Source organism: Monopterus albus, unplaced genomic scaffold (assembly GCF_001952655.1).
Source record: "Monopterus albus unplaced genomic scaffold, M_albus_1.0 scaffold148.1, whole genome shotgun sequence".
Taxonomy (NCBI): Eukaryota; Metazoa; Chordata; class Actinopteri; order Synbranchiformes; family Synbranchidae; genus Monopterus; species Monopterus albus.
The window spans coordinates 707613-727884 of NW_018128028.1; the positions used below are offsets into that span (position 1 = coordinate 707613).

Sequence of the window (20272 nt, forward strand, 5' to 3'; positions counted from 1 at the left end):
TGCTGAAAACTTGCCGGTGCAGTGTGTGCAACTAGGTATCAATCGTTAACCTCCCACAGCGAGCAAAGAACACCATTATAAAGTCAGGATTTCTGAAACCAGAGCCTCAGCTGTGGGGCTTTGTGATTGACTGTGCATCTAACCTGGTCTGTGTTGTTTCTATACTTTCTAATTAAAAGAGAGAGAGAGGGAGGTGTGTGCTTGTGTGTGCAGTGAGATGAAACAGAACAGGATGGGACAAGCTGTTCAAACAGACTATAGAGGTGGGGAGCTCATCATGCCCAACTAATACTTTCCCCATAACACCTTGAACTTCCACTGAAAGTTGAGCCAGGGGTTTCGTTTTTAGTTCCACCTACTTGTTAGATCAGTCACTATACTAGAGCCACTGCAATAAAGGGAGAAGTCAGTCTGAGTGTCAGACATGTTCAGATGAAGCCTTTGGCCTCAGTTCAAGCTGCCTGAGTTGCTAATTGTTGCACAAGAATAACAGTGGTTTCCTGTCTCTTCCTGTTCTGAAAAATGTCTGAGATAAGATTCTCTTGTTTTGTTTTTTTTACAAGAGATTTACTGATGGACCTCTGAATTCAAGCCAGCTGGAAACTGAAGACATCAGTGAACACTGACTGTTCACCCACCATCGCCGTTTCCCTCAAACAACCAGCCGGCCTTTATGCTCATCAACCTGACTGTGACCGGCAAGGAAACATGTGCCTTTCGTGGAACACAGCCTGCCCAGGCCACCGCCATCTTTGAATCTGTGGATGCGACAGCCATGGATTCACGTCCGTTGCTAGTTGCCCCTCCACCGCCTCCCTTAGCACCTCCTCCACCTCCACCTCCTCCTCCTCCCCCACCTGCATCCTCCTCCTCGCTTTTTAGCCGGTCGGACAACACCCGTCAGAGCCGACTGAGGAAAGTGAACTGGGAACGTATCCCCAAAGAGAAGGTGGAGGGGAGGAAGAGTGTGTGGAGCGGGGCAGCCCCAGACGAGGATGAGTTCCCCCTTGATCTTCATTCTCTGGATGAGCTGTTTGGTCAGAAGGACAGTAAGCCTCGGGACAAAACTAGCACCCTGAGACACCGGTCTGCTCGACTGCGCTGCAGATCCCCCCAGGACAACTCTGAAGAGGTCAGACCACAGGGATGGCAGTGATATTTTCCAGTATTCTATAAAAAGAGTAAGATTTCTTGTCCTTTCTATCCCCTTATTAATGTCCTTTGCCTCTTAACAGATCTCCCTACTGGACTCCAAACGCAGTATGAACATTGGAATATTTCTACGCCAGTTCAAGATGTAAGCCTCTTCATTCCTTATTAGAGCTGAAAGATTAGTCAATCAATAAATTGGACTGTTGGTTAGACATTTGAAGATGTCACAGTGGGCTCAATTAATGGATAAAGTAATCAGTAGACTAATCACCAATGAAAATAATCATAAGTTGGGGCCCTATTCCTAACAGTCTGTTTCATTTGAGCAGTTTCAGCATTTCAGCCTTTCTGTCAGCTCTTTATTGAGGTCAACATCAGTCACGTGTGAAAGTAGTCTTAAGAGCAGTAAACAGAACCACATACAACGGTGCCCAGGGGAACAACACTTCACTTGTCTTGTAGAGTGTAGCCATATATCAGAGATGGTTGGGTGTCTGGGTCTGTACAATTTGTGTCAGAAGTGTGAAGATCATCAGGGCAGAGGATGTCTGGTGTCAGTGAGGGGGCACTAGTATATTGCCAGAAACAGGTGCAGGGGAGGTTTCACCCTGAGCAGCTGGACTAGGGGGTGTAAGAGGTAGCCATAAGAGTCAGAGTTGACACCTGCTGATGTCCTTAAAGAGTGTCTAATGTTAAAGCCACCTCCTACAGAGACAGACTCCACTGGTGGCCTGTCATATTCATCTATTCCTTAAAGCCTCTTTTTTTGCCTTTTGCCTGGATCAAAGCTGCAGTTCTTGTAATGTTGAAGACTGTTTTATATTCGTTAACGCATATTTCCATTCTGTCTGAAACACTGTAGCTGATGTTAGAAATCATGCTGGTAGAAGGTATGACATAAATACAGGGAAAGAAAAGGCCTCCAGGTGTGAATGAAATGATCTGAGACTCAATTGTATGCCTCTCAACTGAAGAGTGGTTCTTTTTCTAAACTGGATTTGTCAAGGCTTGCAGCGAAAGACATAATGTGAAAAGAGCCTCTTCTCTACACAGACTTTTGTGTTGTGAGCTTATTTGCCTTCTGTACTGAACTGAGACAGAGCTGGGCTGCTTTTCTAATGTGGGTATAGTTTAAACAAAATATGGACCCTGAAATACTTTTGTCAAAGAGTTGGATATGGATGTGAATGCCAAGCTATGAATGTGTATGTGTGATGGACTGTAAGATTGGGCCGGGGTGGAGAGAAGGTAATGGAAAACTGTTGGAATAGAGGACAGAAGTGCGACTCGGAGGAAATAAGTCAGTCGGTCATCTCAGTTTCTGGTCTTTCACCTTGAGGTCTCAAGGCCCTTCAGACATCTCCTCTGCATGTCTGCCTTTTATTTGCCCAGCAGATACGCCACATGGCGTCGCCAGTGTGGTGTCAATCAACCCTCCCTCCCTGACATTTTGATAAGGATAAGCGTCAATACTGTGTGACACAAAACAAAGGGCTGATAGCGCTCATAACATGAGTTTCCTTAGAAGGTTTCATGCATTTTTGAAGGATGAAAACCCCTTTGCACATTAGCAATGATGTGACATGAAAGTGTGTTTTCTGCAGGCCTGCAAAAGAAATAGTTGAGGATATCAGGCAGGGTGCCGGGGACCGTTACGGAGCAGAGAAGCTCACAGAGCTCTGCAAGCTTCTGCCTGACAGTGAAGAGGTAAAGTTCCTTCTTTGGTATACAAATGCTGCAGTGACACCCCCTTCCCTTCCCCTCCCTTCCCCCCTCCCTATTCTCTTACTCATTATCTGGCTCTGGTTAGCATGATCAAAAGTTACACCATGTTGTATGATGTGGTCTGTTTCCCAAGAAGAATTGTCTGTTAACAGCATGTTGGTAGTAGTGTTCCAGATTTTTTTTTCTATCAAAACTGCTCCCAGATTTGACTTTGCAACTGTTTTCTTTCAGGAGTCCCGCCTGAGTAGGTTCAGTGGTGATCGGAGCTGGCTTGGAGAGCCTGATCTTTTCATGCTGCTGTTGGTGGAAGTCCCCAGGTACAACCCATCTTAACCCTAGATTGGATTGACTCACCAAAACAATTCTCACCATTTTCCATCTGACTCTAGACTTTTTCCCTGTTTATTTTCACGGGCCTCTCGTCTGACTCATGTGCTTCACTTTGTGATGACTTGTGTTTCTTTAACCGATGACTGATCAGGAGTGCCTTTTTGTTTCAGTCATCACTCACCCCTGTCCTTTCATCCATCCATCCATCTCTTTCCCCTTCCATTTAGTTTTCGACTCCGTCTGGATGCCATGATCATGCAACAAGAGTTTGACCCTGCTGTGACCTCTTTGTGTGTGGCAGCCAGATGTCTGAGGGAGGCGGCCAGAGGTAAAGTAACAGCAGGAAGTTGTGTACTCCACCAATATAAAGAACTAGGTCTGTTTGGCCCTTTTAAACACTCCTATGTGGAATTTGTCTACTGTGCTGATGTTTGGATGCAGAATGCAGACAACATGATTAGAATTCAGAATAACTTACTCTCTTAAATGAAACCTGCTATCATGTTTTCGTATAAGAATGTATTTGAACAGTCAGCCTGAGTGTCCGTTCTTCACAACAAAATTGCTGACTCGTTTGAAGGCCTTGATGCAGCTGCATGCACATTCATATTCATTATGCATCAACCTTGAGGCACAACATTAAATCTGTCTTTTACTCTCCCAGAACTGCTGAGCTGTCCTGAATTACACTCCATTCTTCGTTTGGTGCTAAAAGCTGGGAATTATATGAATGCTGTGAGTGCTTCTTTATTTAATTTCATTTTATTCAGCCTGACAAAGCAGAACCAGTCCTATTTATCTTTGTACAATACACCAGCCACTAGGGGTCTGGGTGTGTATTCAGGGGCGTCACTCTGACTGCACCTGGGTTTTGTATCATTGTTTGTTTAAAGCTGTCACGTGTGTGTCTGTGTGTGTTATTCTGACCTTGTACATGGCTTCTCAGGGTGGATATGCAGGGAATGCTGCTGGTTTTCGAATTTCATCGTTGCTGAAGCTGGCTGACACCAAAGCCAACAAGCCAGGCATGAATCTGCTGCATTTTGTAGCTATGGTAAGAACTGAAATTAGGATGCACTCAGAGAAGATCCTGCAATATCCAACTGCTGCTGACATAAATACATATTTTAAACAAAACAGAAATAAACTTGGTTTTTAACCATGCTGGAGATGAACTGTACCCTCCTTGTTTAGAAGTAAGGAAATCTGTACTATTTACATGCTACCTATATGCTATCTAGAGCTTTTGCATTGTGTGTAAAAGTGTTTGTAAAGAGCTGGACTTCTAAAATATAATGTGTTAGTACTGCTGACTGGAAATATTTTGTGGAATGTGGGGTTTTTTGTTTTGTTTTTTGCAAGAACCAACCATTTCTGACCACAAAGTGTTCAGAGAAACCATAGCCACTCAAGACAGCTTTGCTGCACATAGCATATAATTTTGTCAACATTAGCAAATGATGTGTTGCTGCTTTTGAAACAACAGTTGGATAACCATTTTGTTTGTTTCCACAGGAAGCTGTGAAAAAGGACCAGAGTTTACTGTCATTTCCCAGCCAACTAGGCCATGTTGGCTCCGCCTCCAGGTCAGTCTCTTCCTAAATCTCAGATCCCACCCGATCCTACAGTGACTGAGTCAGAGGGGATAGGCTAAACAAATCCTACTTAAAAACTTCAATACACCCTAACAGACTACTAAAGTGTAATGTAAATGCATTGCGTTCTTGTATCAGAAAAAGGCGTCCGGCTGTTATCAACTGCTAGATGCCCGAATGAAAGTGGGTCATGACAGCATCAGTAACCCAGCTAGTGTTTAAGCTCTGGTGGAGACTTTGGCACTGCTTCTGTTACTTTCTTCTATCCTGTAGTTATTTACAAGGTGTTAAGGAATGCCCATCCTTATTCTTCTTTAAAAAGTCAAGAATATTTCGCATGCTACTACATGCTGTTTTGCCCAGTTTATATAATTGAACATTACTCAAGCCAAAGTAAAAAAAAGTTCTTGTACACTTGTTGGTTGTGAGGGCTTTCCTAAGACATATCACACAACTATTTCTATACAGTTCTTAATATTATTTCTAAATATAATTTGTATTAATTATGTAATTTGTATTCTATCTTCTTCTCTGAAGGTTGTGTGAAGAGTCTGTGCTGGAGGACTTATCCAAGTTAAAAAGCAGATTGGTTGCCCTCAGGGCAAACATCCAGACTGAGGCAGAGCTTCAGAAGCGCACACAACCTTTTCTAGAGGTATAAAAGACAGGCTGCTATTTTTAATGCAAAAGATTGACACACCAGCCAAGGTCTCATTCAGAGTTTAACATATTTTTGTGGAGGGTAATAAATAGATCCATGAATACAACTGTAAAAAAGATAACATGGAAGAATATGTTTGTCCATCTGTGTGCAGGCGGCTAAGGAGCATCTGAAAAAGGCAGAGGATGAGGTAGAGGGCATGAGGATGTCGAGTCAGGCTCTGGTGGAGTTTTTCTGTGAGGATGACAGCACTTTCAAACTTGAGGAGGCTTGCAGCGTTATCCATTTGTTTTGTGACCGCTTTCAAAGAGCTGTCCAGGTTAGACCTTTGTGTCTTTTGATTAACTTTTATAAAAAAAAACATTATATGTACATAAATTGAACTCTGTACTAAAAGTCTCTAACCAATGACAAATAGTTCACTTTTTTTTTTCTTCAGGAGAATGCAGAGCGTGAACTGAAGGAACAGAGACGTCTGGAACGTCAGCGTGAGATGGCAGAAAAGCGTCGCTCTCTGGCCATTTGTACAGGACTGGACCTGGGGCTGAGCCTTGCCAGAGAGCCTCACAGTCAGGAGAACCAAGATGAGTTGGAGAAACTCCTGGAGAGGAACTTGAGCTACACTTGGAGTCGTCGTAGCCTGAGAAGCTCAGTCTCCCGCAGACACTCCCAGCACCTCCACGGTGAGACTCATTTCCGTAACTCTTCAATGCTCAAGAGCTTTCCCAAGCTGGGCAGCAGCCCAACATCAACCTGTTATCACTCCAGCAGCTCTTCTGACCATGAGAACAACACTGTACTTTGTAGCTCCCCAGAGACTGATGGCACATGCTCTCCTATTGACCAAAAACCTGTTCTGGGTAGTGGGGGCAAGCCTCAGCTCAGCCACACATCAAATCGGAGCATGGAAGCAGTTCAGGACTCAGACATTGCTACATTTAATCATTCTCAGCATGGACGTGGCTTTATAGTCAAGCAACAAGGACCTAAGAACATTTCCTATGCACTGCAAGGACAACAGAAGGAAACAGGACTTGAAAAAGAGGCAGGCATTTCACATAAACATATGGCTTCAATGAACACTGAATCTTCACCTAGTTTCTCTATCAAATCACCTTTTTTAAATACTAATATACCTGCCCTATGTGATAAAAGCCAGACCTCCATTCACAGCCATAGTTTTGGTCTACCGGTAACAGACAAAAATTGCCCAGTTCAGAGTAAATTTGATGACTCTTCTGTCAACAAGCCCATACCTCAGTCTCTTCAAACAAGTGGAATACTTTCTCATAGTGATGCTAAGGCTGGGCTATTGAGGTACCACAGATCTGAGAGCCAGTCTCAAGCATGTGTAAATGCTCCAAATCGAGCCCAGTTGCAATCACAGATGAGAGAGATGTGTGCACCGACAAGGGCTGTGATGCCTTCTCCTGATGTAGGTTTAACTCAGCAGACAGACACAGGAGTGGCGTCCACACCTGTGGAGGACAACTGGATGCCCTCCAGTCTGCCACAGTTCAGTCAGTCACAGCCGGAGGAGTGCTCTGGCTTGTCAGGTTCTGAGAGGGACATTGCAAGGTCATACTCCCGTGTCGGTGAAACACTGGAGTGTCACACTCTGGTGAAAGGCCTTCGATCCTATGACACCTTGTCACCGCCAACCTCCCCACTCCCACGACCCACACCAAGCCTGTGCTCCAAGTGGAGAAAAGAGAGAGAGGTTGACCCTCAAGAGAGAATATCTCCAGTGTCTCCGACATCAAAGAAGGAGACTCGAACCATGAAGATCCCTGTGTGTAGCGGCATAGGGGCCAAGAGGGGACTTGTGCCACGTACAGGACCTTCCAACAACACAGGCATTCCCAGGGTCCACTCCAACACTGAGCCTTCACATCGCCCCCCAAGCCCTAAAAACTCACCCATACGTAGCCAGCTGTCTCCTTCTCGCAGCATATCCATGCGCTCGTCTCCTGTCACTCGGCCAGCTGCTGTTCAGGCAGAGGTGAAATTAAGTAATGGCACACGGCAGAGGACTGTAAGTGAGACACAGACTTCAGGGAAGCCCACACTGCCCCGCAGGACCTCAGAGAGATGTGTATCATCAGATAGGATCTCAGGCAGCACCCAGCCCAACTTTATTAGAGGATCTCCTCTCCGTGTGTCAAAACGACTCGCCCCAAACTCAGAGACTCCCCAGCCTCGCACTGCCCACAGCCCATCCTCCGCCACAGCCAAGACTATACGCACAGCTGTCATAACTGCTGCCCGGAATAAAACGGCGAGGACCACAAGCACAAGCCCCTCTCCTGCTAGTTCTAAAATCCCTATAGTGTCACGGATACCTGGTCCCAAAATGCTTCGAGCTGCTGCGGCTCAACCACTGTGGAAGTAATGGAAGTGAATGAGAACCTCCACTGTGTAGTTTCTTCAAGCTTGTCTTTCCTTTATGGATTTCAGTCTAATATATTCAGTGTGGGTGTTCAAAGCGAATTATCATTCAGTTTCTGATCTGAATTAACTCTTGCTCCACAACATCTAAGTTTAATGACATTTGTATGTAGATCTGAGGGCTTAGGTTCTACTTAGGTGTGAGACAGAGCGTCTGGGACACTATTATGTGTTTTACCCACTGCCAGAACAGTAGAATAGATTCCTTAAATCCTACCTCTTTTTACATTCATTTGTGTCTTTTGCAGGCAATAGGACATCACAAAAACACACATGTTCAAATGTAGAACTGTTTAGAATATTTTTCATGTCAGTAATATGAACAAGCGAACAGTGTGCACCTACAGTGTGCTTTGTTAGGACTGTCATTTGGGAAACTGTTTCAGTCACTCTGGGATAATAAAAAGAAAAAAAAATAAAGATATTATTTTTGGAAACTGTCCAAAAGTTTTGAATACTGTGATCACTGGGCTCTCACATCTGGTTGTCCTGAACTTAACTCGATACACTATGGAATGGTTCATCCTTTAGCTGAAAGGCCTCATCATTGTGATGCACTTTACAAACTGAAGAAGAGGAGATGATACTGTAATTTCTGTTTATCAATATTCTATAATTTTACTGAATAGCTTTGGTTGTTATTCAGTCTATTGTGTCCATTTGTAAATAAGAGAAAATGAATAAAAATGGTGATCTTAATAGAAGTGTTTTCTGTTAATAAGAATGTGTACACCAATTTCACTGTCTGTTTTTAGTTTTTGAACTGGCTTTCAGAGCTTTCAATTTAAGGTCCCTGCTCTTAATCTTCATCAAGTACTACTCTTGCATCTTGCTGTCCTCTTGTCATCCATTTTTTTTCTTCTCACCCTCTTCATCTGAGCTCCCTCTCGCTGTATCTCTTGACATGGTCACCCCCAATCCTGTCAGTGGCTGTTGTCATGGAGATGCTACAGACATCCCGGGGAATCTCCTGGCAGAATAGTGGAGTACAAGGGTTGGGGTGGAGGGTGACCGTGGGTGCAGGGTCTCAGTGGGAGTTTTCTCTTTATAGGCTGCAGTGACGCCAGAGCCTCTTGGGAAAGGCAATAAACGGGTGCCCCTTTGTGTTCTTGAGTGTCCAGTTGTCGGTCAGCAATGGCCTCTTAACCCGCCTCAGTGTATAGAGGTGACATCATCAACGGGTCTCCAGGGGTGCAGGACCGCGAAGTCTAAAGTGATTTCTTTTTTGGGTGCCTTTGTGTATTCTGCATGGAGATGAATTGCTGGTTTACTGAGAATAATGACATGTCTGAAGGTAAACGAGATATATGTGCTAGCCAAAGGGAATGAAGTGCAAAAGACGGGTTTGAACGCATACACAGTGACAGTGACATTTAATGGTGAGAATATAAGTTCAAGAGAAACAGTTAAGCCAACTGTGGCAAAGGGGTCACATTCATGGAAAAAGTTGTCATTACAAACTCCATTCATAAATCGGACAATTTAAAATGACCTTGTTTAGAGGTAGGTTTGTGGGTTACTGGGTGGTGGTAGAATGCATCCAAATACCTTTCCTCAAGCACTCTAAACTACAGTTTTGCTATATATATATATATATATACTTAAGTTGTTTTCAATTTCCTGCTAATTTATAAAATTTCTACAGTATTAATTTTTTAATATAATCTGTTGTTTCTAGCTCACATTTATTTGACAACATTTGTACATTTACATACAAAATTTTAATCACCAAATATGAGACAGTGTTGCGGCTTCTCAGAAGTTTATAAAGTAGTTAACCAAAGTTCCTTTTTGACCAGCTACAACATTAATAAGCTGTGTTCATGTTAATTTAATGCACCAGTATGCTCAAAATAACACTTTGACAGGGGTTATTCTGCACAGCCTACTTTTCTAATTACATTTTACTTCTAACACTTAAGCCTACATGTAATTTAGTAATTTTACATTTAAGTAGTCTATTCACCACCTGTGGTAAAACCTGTCATGTTATTCTGACACTGTTTTCTTGCAGTTCCAACCAGATATAAACGCTGAGAGTCTTGCTACAGTGCTGCTTCTCCTTCTGTAGGTTCAAACGGTTGGTGACACAGTTTACGTGAAAGTCAAGGATATCACAGGAGAGCAGAACAGCTCGCCATCTAGTGTCACACGAACGACCTCACAAAATTAGACTACAACTACCAGTTTGTATTATTTCCGTACGTGTATTTTTACGTAATGGACAGCTCCCCGGATGCGGCTGTGATTGACTATACCAGGCAAAACGAGATCGAAAGACAAGTGGCGGTAAGTCAGAACATACTTTAAAGTTGGTGGTTGCAGCATGTTACTAACTTTGAGACGTACATTAGACCAGAATAGAAATTGTAGAGTATCTCCTAGCGTGTTATTGAGTCTGGAACAGGCTTTTTTAAGAAGCTGTTTGCAAATAAACTTTCAGCTTGTTTGCTAACTAGCTAGCTTGTTAGCCACCAAATGCGCTAGTTCCTTAGCTTGATGCTAGTCAAGGGAACGCCTAGTGTCATAAGTGAACAGTGCGAAATAATAAATGACAAAAGCGAACGTCTCGCTTCAGTTTCACTTTCTATGCTATGTTAAGGGATTACTTTTTAAAAACTTTCCAGACGTTGTTAATCAGGGGATGACTGAAATCGTAGCTACCGTTAACCAGTGTGCCTTTGATTACGTCGATGAGCTAACGGTTGCTGTGGTTAGCTCGTCTGCTAACTGGGGGAAGCGTTGTATTTTGGCACAAACTGTTGTCATAGAGTTATCAACCGGCACGTATGCTTGTGTCTTTTAAAGTGTAATGTTTAATTATCATGCCCCTTGTTACAGACAATGAAGAGCTTGGATAAAGCTTTTTTTTTCAGTTCTCCGGAGCTTAGAGTACTGTAACGTTAATTAGAAGTTACCCAGACGCCCTTTTTCTGTTGTCAGGTGCTGCAGCCCCAGTGGTCGTAGGCAGGATGCAGACCATAAAGTGTGTGGTGGTGGGTGACGGGGCAGTGGGTAAAACATGTCTACTCATCTCTTATACCACCAATGCTTTCCCTGAAGAGTATATTCCGACGGTCTTTGACAACTATAGTGCTCAGATGAGTGTGGACACTCGCACTGTCAGCCTCAACTTGTGGGACACAGCAGGCCAGGAGGAGTATGACCGCCTGCGCACTCTCTCCTATCCCCAGACCAACGTTTTCATCATCTGCTTTTCCATTGGCAGCCCTTCCTCTCATGCCAATGTCAGGCACAAATGGCACCCCGAGGTGTCTCACCACTGCCCCAATGTGCCCATCCTGCTCGTGGGCACCAAGAAGGACCTGAGGGGCGATGCAGAAACGGTGAAGAAGCTGAAGGAACAAGGCCTGGCTCCTACTACCTATCAGCAGGGCAATGCCCTGGCCAAGCAGATTGGGGCTGTTAAATACATGGAGTGTTCTGCTCTTCTGCAGGATGGAGTCAGGGAGGTGTTTGCTGACGCTGTAAGGGCAGTGTTGTATCCAGTCACGAAAAAGAGCCCCAAGAAGTGTGTGCTGTTGTAATAAAGGCTCCCAGATTTGGACTGTGGAGAGAGATGATGGAGATCCACAGATGCACAGGAAGGCTGAGGACTGAAGATCATCATCTGGCTGTCTCCATACCACCTCCAGCAGTTCAGACTTAGTTTCCAGCTCCTCTGTTACTCCTCTCTTCCTTATTCATTGCCTGGAGGACTTCTCTCCATTGCCATCATCACCAAAGTGACTATACCAAAATGGGGACAACAGACTGTTATTACTCAATTTTTCTTACATTTTAACTTTTGATATTTACACTTTATTCAATTTTACATCTGTTCTAGATTTATAGCTTCTCAGTTTCTCAGCTTCACCTTATAAAATACTGTTGTCACAAGCCATAGTAATTTCTAAACCAAACACCCAAGTTACCCTGTTTGACTGGAGAGAAGAGATCTGCCTTTGTTCAGGTAGAGAAATAATGACTACCTCATACTCTCACCTAGGTTGCTTCTCATGAGTCTCAAGCAGCGTCACCTCACCATTCTTGCGACTTGCCTATTAAGATGTAATAAACAGCCAAGTAGAGGGTGAACAAGTTTTAATTTCAAGCAGCTTGAGTTCAGTCAAGGTGTGATGAGTCCCAGACAAATGCCAGTACCACTTAACCAGTATGCACTGATTAAACTCTTGAACTGCAGTCACCCTTGCTCTCCATCTGGCAAGTTAGCGCTGCCAGGCAGGCTACCTTTCCAGCGTCTCGCTCTGCTGTTTCACTGCAACGCATGGAAGAGCCAGTAGGCCTTTAAAGATAAGCTGGGCCCATTAAAAGCAGCCGACCATTTGCCCTCTGCAGTAATAGTGGAGCAGGTGTCATAAGGCCTCTGCCAAATTAACCCATACTGGTCCTGGATTTCATCAGCTGATATTGTCAGGTTGTAGTACATCTTTCTTCTGGCTGTGTCTTAACTCTTGAGGCTCACACTGAGTGCCATTAAAAATATGCCTAAGAATTAGTTTTTGACAGGGTGGGGGTCAAAAATACTATTTTGTCTAATTATGTTGAATTTACTCTGTAAATGTTTTTTTCCTCAAATGTTTTTAACCTTTGAGTGTGGTAATGGCCAAAGTAGAATATATTTTTTGTAATAGCTTATGTGTATTTGATCAAGCAGATGTTTCTGTGACATAGGTCACACTCACATTTGATATACTCATACCTCCATAATGGTTCCCATTTCAATTGCATTGTTGCCTTACATTTAAAGCCAGCAGGCTGACACTCCATGTTTGATTCAGTACAGCATATAACGCCAGAATATGTTTTCAGTGGCTTGTGCTAGGTTAGATACATCTTTTCTGATAGTATATTGGATAGATGAAGACTCTTCCGTCTTTGAAGATACAGTGTCATATCTGCCTCGGTCTTCATGTAACAGCCGTTTATCTACAGTATAGATGGAGCTTTTTATTTTGGTTAGGTGCCTTATCTAAACCAAAGACCATAGTATTACTCCTTTATCAAACCTAAAGATAGTCATTATGATGCTACAAGCTCCAGGAGACCCTTTAAATACAGGTTCAACCAAGTCTGGTTTTCACATCACTGTTGTAACTTTTCTGCCTTAGTTGCTGCCAGTAAACACACACTTCTTGCAGCCCTTTTTGGACGTCACAGGTGCTAAACTGACATCTTGCACACCAAGTCTTTGTGCATTTGTAAAACAGTTCAGTCGTGACCACAGTTCTTAACAGTTTGTGGTTTACATCTCTGCAGTGCATGGTGTAGCGAGGGCAAGGAATAAGCACAACCTGCACATACGGTTAGCAAGAGCTGCGTTGGTGGAGCGTGCCTTGTCACATCTGAGGATTTTTGTACGGTTCATAAAGTAATTTTTTTTAGCAGTGAGTGGTTACTCATTTGTGCCTATAGCTGACAGTAATAACTAACTACAGTTATTTACATATACTCACTCGAAAGGTGTTTTTCCTAAGTCAGCACAGACTGTGGCCTGTGTAAAGTCTAGAACAACCAAAGGGCAACACGGCAGGAGGTTGTGTGCAACAGTAGTGGTGCAGTTTGAGATCTGATAAATGGTGTGTGAAAAAAGTTCAAGATCTGTGTTTGAAGGGTTGAATGTAAGTGCACAATTTGTCAAACAGTTGACTGTGGTGAGTGTTTTTTGTTTTGTTTTGTTTTTTTGTTTTTGCCATGTCCTGATTTCAGTCGGATAATGCTGTGGAAGTGGAGCATACACCTGTGGGCTCTCTGTCTGTGTCCTGGAGCTGTATGCTGCCGTGTGCGTGGTACTACGCTTTTACACTGGGAACTTGATTTGTAGAAATCTGTTTAATTGTTTTATATATAACAAAAACATATTTGTATAAATGAACTAACGGATGATTTTAAATTATGCCAAATAAAAAGGTGGTTAAAATCTGTGATTTTTTTTCTCCCCCCCCCCTTGCTGTTTTGTTCCTGAATCATCATGTTGCTGCAGAGCTGTGTGATAACAATGGAAGATACAGTAATACTGAGTACAGCAGAACAGAGTGACAAATACATGCAGCAACTTGTATTTTCAGCTCAGTAAACCACACTGTTCTTGTCATATATACTGTAACCTGGTTCATTTTCTTTCATATTAATGCTATTTCAGTTACCATGTTCAGACACTAGATGGACACAGCCCTCCAGCTCAGCTCTGTGTTACCCAGAATGAGTGTAGTTCTTCAAAGTCTTTTTTTTTTTTTTTTTAAACTGTACATTTAGAGTTAATGGGCTATACCCATATAGTTTCCAGGGCCATCATTCAACTTAGCAGACACCCACAAGTTCAATCACTTGCGGGGGCTTAAAAAAAAAAAATCTGTGCGCCGCTTACTCTGAAAAATTCCCTTGACCTTTATGGGTGGTGGCTTTGACAAATGACAGATGTGTTGAACTCCTGCAAAGCCTCGTTACAACATCACTGCAGCAACATTTAGAGCCCACTTCCTCTGCAGTCTGTCTCTAAATGTTTTACAACTAAGACAATGGCGGATTTCTGTTTACAGCCTGTAAAATGTTTGTTACTGCCCATGGTAGTACTTGATTTATTATTTCAGTGAACTCTGCCAAGTATAAATTGTAAAGCCATTCAGGAAAACACTGCTTAAAAGCACAGTTTCGTAATGTGATGGTTAAATAAGACAAGGAAGGATGAGCGGGGGTTGCTGTCTGCAACACGCTTGCAATGCCTATAAAAAGTATTCACCCCCTTGGATGTTTTATGCTTTTATTGATTTTTTTTTTCATATATATATAAATCAGTCATGGTCAATATAAATTGGCTTTTGACAAAAAAAAATACAAAAAACTTCTTTAATGTCAAAGTGAAAACAGGTTTCTACAAAATAATGTCAATTAAATAAAAATATTTAATGAGAAATAAGTGATTGCATAAATATTCACCCCCTTCAAGTCAGTATTTAGTAGATGGACCTTTGGCTGCAATCACAGCACTGAGTCTATGTGGACAGGTCTCAGTCAGGCTTGCACATCTGAACACTGCAATTTTACTCCATTTTTTGTAAAACTGTTCAAGCTCTGCCAGGTTGCACAGGGATCAGACGTGAACAGCCCTTTTTGTAACTACGGTAGCTGGATTAATGAAGGTGCTTTTCTTTTACAGCACTTGATTTGATTGTTGATAATTGAACATAAACCATTTAATTCTTTATGGAGAATGAGATTCTTTAGGGTGAACTGCCAAATTTGGAGACATTTAGATTAATATTAACATTAAGTGTAATATTTCATAATAAAGAGTGAGGGATAGACATGTGAAATTCATACCATCTGTCTAACATATCTGTGATGTGTGTGCCAAATTTTAGGTTGACAAAGGTTTCTGAGTTATGACTCTAGAACGCAGTACTGAGCATCACCAGCAGGTGGACATGGTGCATTATTATAAAACCTCAGCCCCAGAATGTCTCCTTATATGGCCAGAAGCACATCACTGAAAATGTACCTAAATGTTATGTTGAACATGCATATGTTACTATTGCTTATTGTTTTATACAGTTTTATTGTAGTATCTATGTCACTGTCAGTATTCTCACCAAAATGAGCCCTCAACAGTTTATTATGTGTTGTGGGTGTTTACTATGCAGGCCTATATAAATATGCACATGGTTAAAAAGGCAATTTGATTGGCTTCCATCTCTGAATGGTTTAATGCTACAGACACATTACTGGATGACTGTAGTTGTCAATAAAGCCATTGTGGGGCCTGTGTAACCGTACAGGTTTGCTACAGGCTAATTTCACTGACCCGTCCATAGGTCTGTCATTTTACATCATAGAACATTGCTGATAGTCTTACTTCACTTCACTTCTGGGCATGTACTGATATTTGCAATACTAAATTTCATCAGTCAATTCATTTGTCAATCTTCTGCTGTATCATTTGTAAAGGTTGCCTACTAGTTCCTGTTATTGTTACTTTGGTTTTGACATTCATGAGCTGTGAACTTTTGTGCTTCAAAATGAGTCTGCTAATTGTACCAAAATATGGAGTCCTCGAGCTTTCAAAATGAGGTATCACATCAGTATATAATAAATATACCTTTATTAATATGGAAAAATCTACAATGCATGAATTATGATGCGTGGCTCTTTAAACTTCAACAGGCGAGTTTACAGCTTGACTGGTGTCCACAGGTGGCATATTGAGTTGACTGGATAGTTTAGAAAGGTACACACCTGAGTATATAAGGTCCTACAATTCACACTACATGTCAACAGGACATAAACCAAGTCATAAAAAGTCCAAGGAACTCACTGTAAATCTCTGTGATAAAACTGTGGTGAGTGACAGATCAGAGCAAGGGTATAATACCATTTTATAAATCTTTGAGAATTTATTTCAAAGTAAGGCAGCAGGATTCAAGATAATGTCATACTCTGCATTTGTATTTTAGCTGTAACATTACGCAGAATGAGTGTTTATGGTGTGGTATAAATGAAAAACGAACTATTTTTCAAGCTGCAAAGTCACATAAATGTAGCAGTAGGTAAAACTTTGGTGTGCTACTGTACATCGGTGCCCGTTGGATAGAAATGTGCAGCCGAGGGTAAGCCGGCCAGCAGATATCCTTTTTGTGACTCATCAGGGTCGAGCGAGTGGGAGTGCTGGCCTCCGCTGGGAACCTGATCTCAGCTCTGTATATCGCTCCTCAGTTTCCCTTGTTCCTCTCCTCCCTCTCACTGTCTGTTTGATGATATGCTGGGTAAAGCCAAAAGGCCGGGCAGCTCCCAGCACTATTCTGTCAAAAAACCATGGGGAGATTCCTCTTCTTCTCCTCGTCTAAAGATGAAAAAGCAAAAAGCCTTGATCTAATAGACGGCCTACAGCTAGAGCAAGTTGGAGAAAGCTGCAGTTCTGCATTCAAATCAAACTGTTCCAGCAGAAGGAGAGGGAAAATGAGATCGCAAAGAAACACAGCGGTGAGTGAAGGCTGTTGGCTGTGTTCACAACAAAACAGGACTCAGAGCAGAGGTGTTGTTGAGCTTGTAATGGAAAGGCAGCAAGTGGGCATAAATAATGATGGAGCAGAGTGGAATGCAGTCAAGTTATTTTCAAATGTAAATTGGAAGAAAGGAGGTGAGGAACAACTGATGGAGAAATAATGGAGGAGCAAGGTTACTCTAAACTTTTCTATGTGGTTACACATGCAGTGATTTGTTTTAGTTGTTTTCTCACACAGAAAAGATCAATATCAATTCCCCAACATCTGTTATATACATAAGGCTACAGGCAGCAGCCTATTTTACCGATTCCTGACCTTTTACTTATACCACACATTAACATAATATTTATACCATATCAAGTACCATGATAGATTATTTGTACTATGGACAATACCATGGCAAATTACTTGTATCATGGTAAAACTGAAAGTATTATTCATTACCCTCAGAATATCAGGGTACTTTCTTGTCAGCTCTCTTTGAAGCTAACAAAAAGCCTCCTAAGATAACTAGTTAACATGTTATAGGGCTTCTTCTTGACTCCTTGGTGACCTCACAATGACGAAAAGGTTCCAGCAACTTGATCCGTCTGGCCAAAAAATAATCCACAACATAATCATCCATTAAAATACAACTCATTGTTTTCACACTGGTTTAGTCAGTGAGCTGACAGAGCCGGGCTGTTTGCCCTGCTTACAGTGTTTATGCTAAGCTAACAGGCTTCTGGCTGAGGTGTCATATTTAGCATAGAGAGGAGAATGATATCAATATTCTCATCTAACCCTTGGCAAGAAAATAAATAAAAATATACCCAAAAATGGTAAACTATTTCTTTAAATGAGCTGCTTACTTTAATATTTACACCAACATCCCCCACAGCTTTGGGGGCAGAGTGCAACCAGCCCAAATGAAGATCTGTAGGCGCTGCACTATCACGAGAATGTAAAGAGAGAAGCAAAAGGGCAGAGGAGAAAAGAGCAGACACTCAGGTCTACTCAAGTATTAATTAAGTGGGTTTGCAGAGGTGGGAAACTTCTGTATGTGAATCACCAAAGTAACAGCATTGGGAGCAGAAAGCCCTCTAATGCCCTCCTCATATTCTTCTGAGTGCTTCTGAGAAAACAAACCCAGAATGAACCTGGAATGATTACAGTACATGTCCTGTGTTACGTTGTTTCCCACTGCTGATGTGCAGTCCTTCTAAATCCATGAGAGGCTGTTCACATGCACTGATCTGTATCACCACAGCAGGGAGAGGCCAGATGGCACACGGTGCCAGAGCAAGTCAGCTCTGACACTTCTCAGAAGCACCCTCGCGCCACCACAGGGTTGAAGTGATGAAGTGAGAAAAAGGGAAGGGAGGGGAAAGAAGGAAATATCTCTGTGGGACAAGCTGTGGTTAGATGTAATCAGTGGGCTGAGTTTGAGCTTTGCCATTAAGATAGGATTAGACATATGACAGACTGCACACAGAGAACCTTTTGCCCTACTCGGCTCAAACTTTGGTTTTATGCTCTGTCTGATCTGTCATAACTCTAAAATGACAAGACAGCGTGAAACCACACATTGTTAAGTTTAAACAAGTCACATTTCCATATTTTTCTCCTTTCCCCACTTTGCTGTCTCTGCCTCTGTTGTGCTTTCTGCTTTGCATCCACGTCAGCTATCCCTGCAGTCCATCAGGGAGAGCACAGAACCCTTCTCACAGACTTGTCAATTCAGGCAGCGAGCAAAAGGTCACTCAGCAATTTAGGCTGCACCAGCAACCTAAAGGCTGCCAACTCAGAATACATCTGCAGACCTCAGCCCAATGAGCATGCAACCCGAGGGACAGACAGAACACGAGGACACCATTCTTCTCTGGAGCTGGTGTTTCTGGGGCCTCCGTGTGCACTAAGACAGAACATCCTGTGCTGCCGCGGTTACTGCTCTCCTGCAACGCTGTGCCTGCTTTGATCTCACTTGCCTCGTATTTGAGGAGCAGATTTTACCGTTCAGCTCACATCGCAGTAGGTCATATGATTTAACCAGGTGGAAAATGCTTTCTAGGTTAGAAGGGAGCTATGTTCCTATCTATCTAGATTTTCTGTGCTCAGAGGAAATCTCTTTTCATTACAGATGTCTGCTTTTTGAAATGTACATTTCTATCTCTCATTGTCTGAGCTTCATTTGTCTGTGTTTTGCTGTCACAGAGGATGACACTGGTACAGCACTTTCAGGTGTTATAAGATGTGAAGGAATACGTACTGATAGCCCAAGGGTTAATCTGATAGCCTTCAGTCCCATGTGAGGAAAAGGGGACTGAAAAGGTCAGCCTCTGCATTTAAGCTTCATCTGGACAGGGAGCACGTCACGGGCGTGGAGACTCTTGTAATTGGCGCTGAATACATAAACCCCGTAGCCCACTCTCAGTGTAGTGTAGAAGCTGCATTTCAACAAAAAGACAAAATGAAATATGATCTGCTGAATTTCCTTTTTAAGCTATTTCCTATCAAGGAGTAATATCTGACATTGGTCTCACTGTGATGAGGAGTTAGTGCTTCAGCTGTGACTATGATTAGTGTCTGCTTAAGCTACAGTAGGTAGCCAGTAAACACTACTTAAGATATAAGAATAAGAAATGACTTTCCTAGGGGCAACTGCTTCTTTCCAAGTAAGCCATGAAAAGTTTTCCCCCCTGCTTCTCTCGCCTTTATTCTATTTCCCTCTATCCTTATCTCTTTGCTTGTGCCTCTGATAGATCCGCAGAGAAATTTATGAATTTACTGCTGGCTCTGTTCCTTGTTTTTGTCTCTTGTCCTGATTTTTAACTTGGAAACCCAAAGGATACATAAATGTGTGGATGGATATTTTTATCCTCAGTGTTCACATCAGGATTCATGGTTTGAAAAGTTTCAGGGATATGAAGTCGGTGTCGGTGTGTGTCTTTCAAAAAAAGAAGACAAGCAGGCATCTGAAAATCATATCACCAGTTAATGAACCATTTTCTCAACTGCTCTTGTCTGAAATGCACATCATAGGCACATCATAAAAACAGCCCCAGACCAAAAACACAAACAGGAATGCAGAGTGTAACTGCTGTACATTGACACTTAATACCACAGTACTGGGGCAACAAAATATTCCATTAATATCGATACCAAAGTGGATGTGCATTTTAGTGGTTTCAGTGTCAAATCCCCATGAATTCTGGGAAAAAAATGGACTTACATCTTCTGTATCTGTTTGGATGTTTTATTGGTACACAAATATTAAAATAGCCTATTATGCTTAATACCATGTTTTTAAAGATAATGTACACACACATCAGGAGCATCAATATGAAATAAGATCAGAATCT

At 42.3% G+C, this 20272-nt stretch overlaps 2 protein-coding genes across 2 annotated transcripts in view; both read left to right on the forward strand.

The window, feature by feature from the left end:
• fhdc2 (FH2 domain containing 2) overlaps positions 1-8610 on the forward strand; it is a 9537-nt gene extending 927 nt beyond the window's left edge. The window contains exons 2-12 of the mRNA XM_020614601.1: positions 564-1132; positions 1236-1297; positions 2757-2859; positions 3109-3194; positions 3435-3535; positions 3872-3942; positions 4154-4261; positions 4723-4793; positions 5340-5457; positions 5618-5782; positions 5903-8610. Coding sequence (XP_020470257.1) covers positions 674-1132; positions 1236-1297; positions 2757-2859; positions 3109-3194; positions 3435-3535; positions 3872-3942; positions 4154-4261; positions 4723-4793; positions 5340-5457; positions 5618-5782; positions 5903-7855 — 3297 coding nt within the window. The 5' untranslated portion in view covers positions 564-673 and the 3' untranslated portion in view covers positions 7856-8610. The remainder of the gene's footprint in view (positions 1-563; positions 1133-1235; positions 1298-2756; positions 2860-3108; positions 3195-3434; positions 3536-3871; positions 3943-4153; positions 4262-4722; positions 4794-5339; positions 5458-5617; positions 5783-5902) is intronic.
• Positions 8611-9574: 964 nt separating this feature from the next.
• On the forward strand, positions 9575-13856 carry rhogd (ras homolog gene family, member Gd). The gene is made up of 2 exons (XM_020614602.1): positions 9575-10200; positions 10855-13856. Exon 2 carries the CDS (start codon positions 10884-10886, stop codon positions 11457-11459), a length of 576 nt encoding a protein of 191 aa, XP_020470258.1. The 5' UTR covers positions 9575-10200; positions 10855-10883; the 3' UTR covers positions 11460-13856.
• The last annotated feature ends 6416 nt before the right edge of the window (positions 13857-20272 follow it).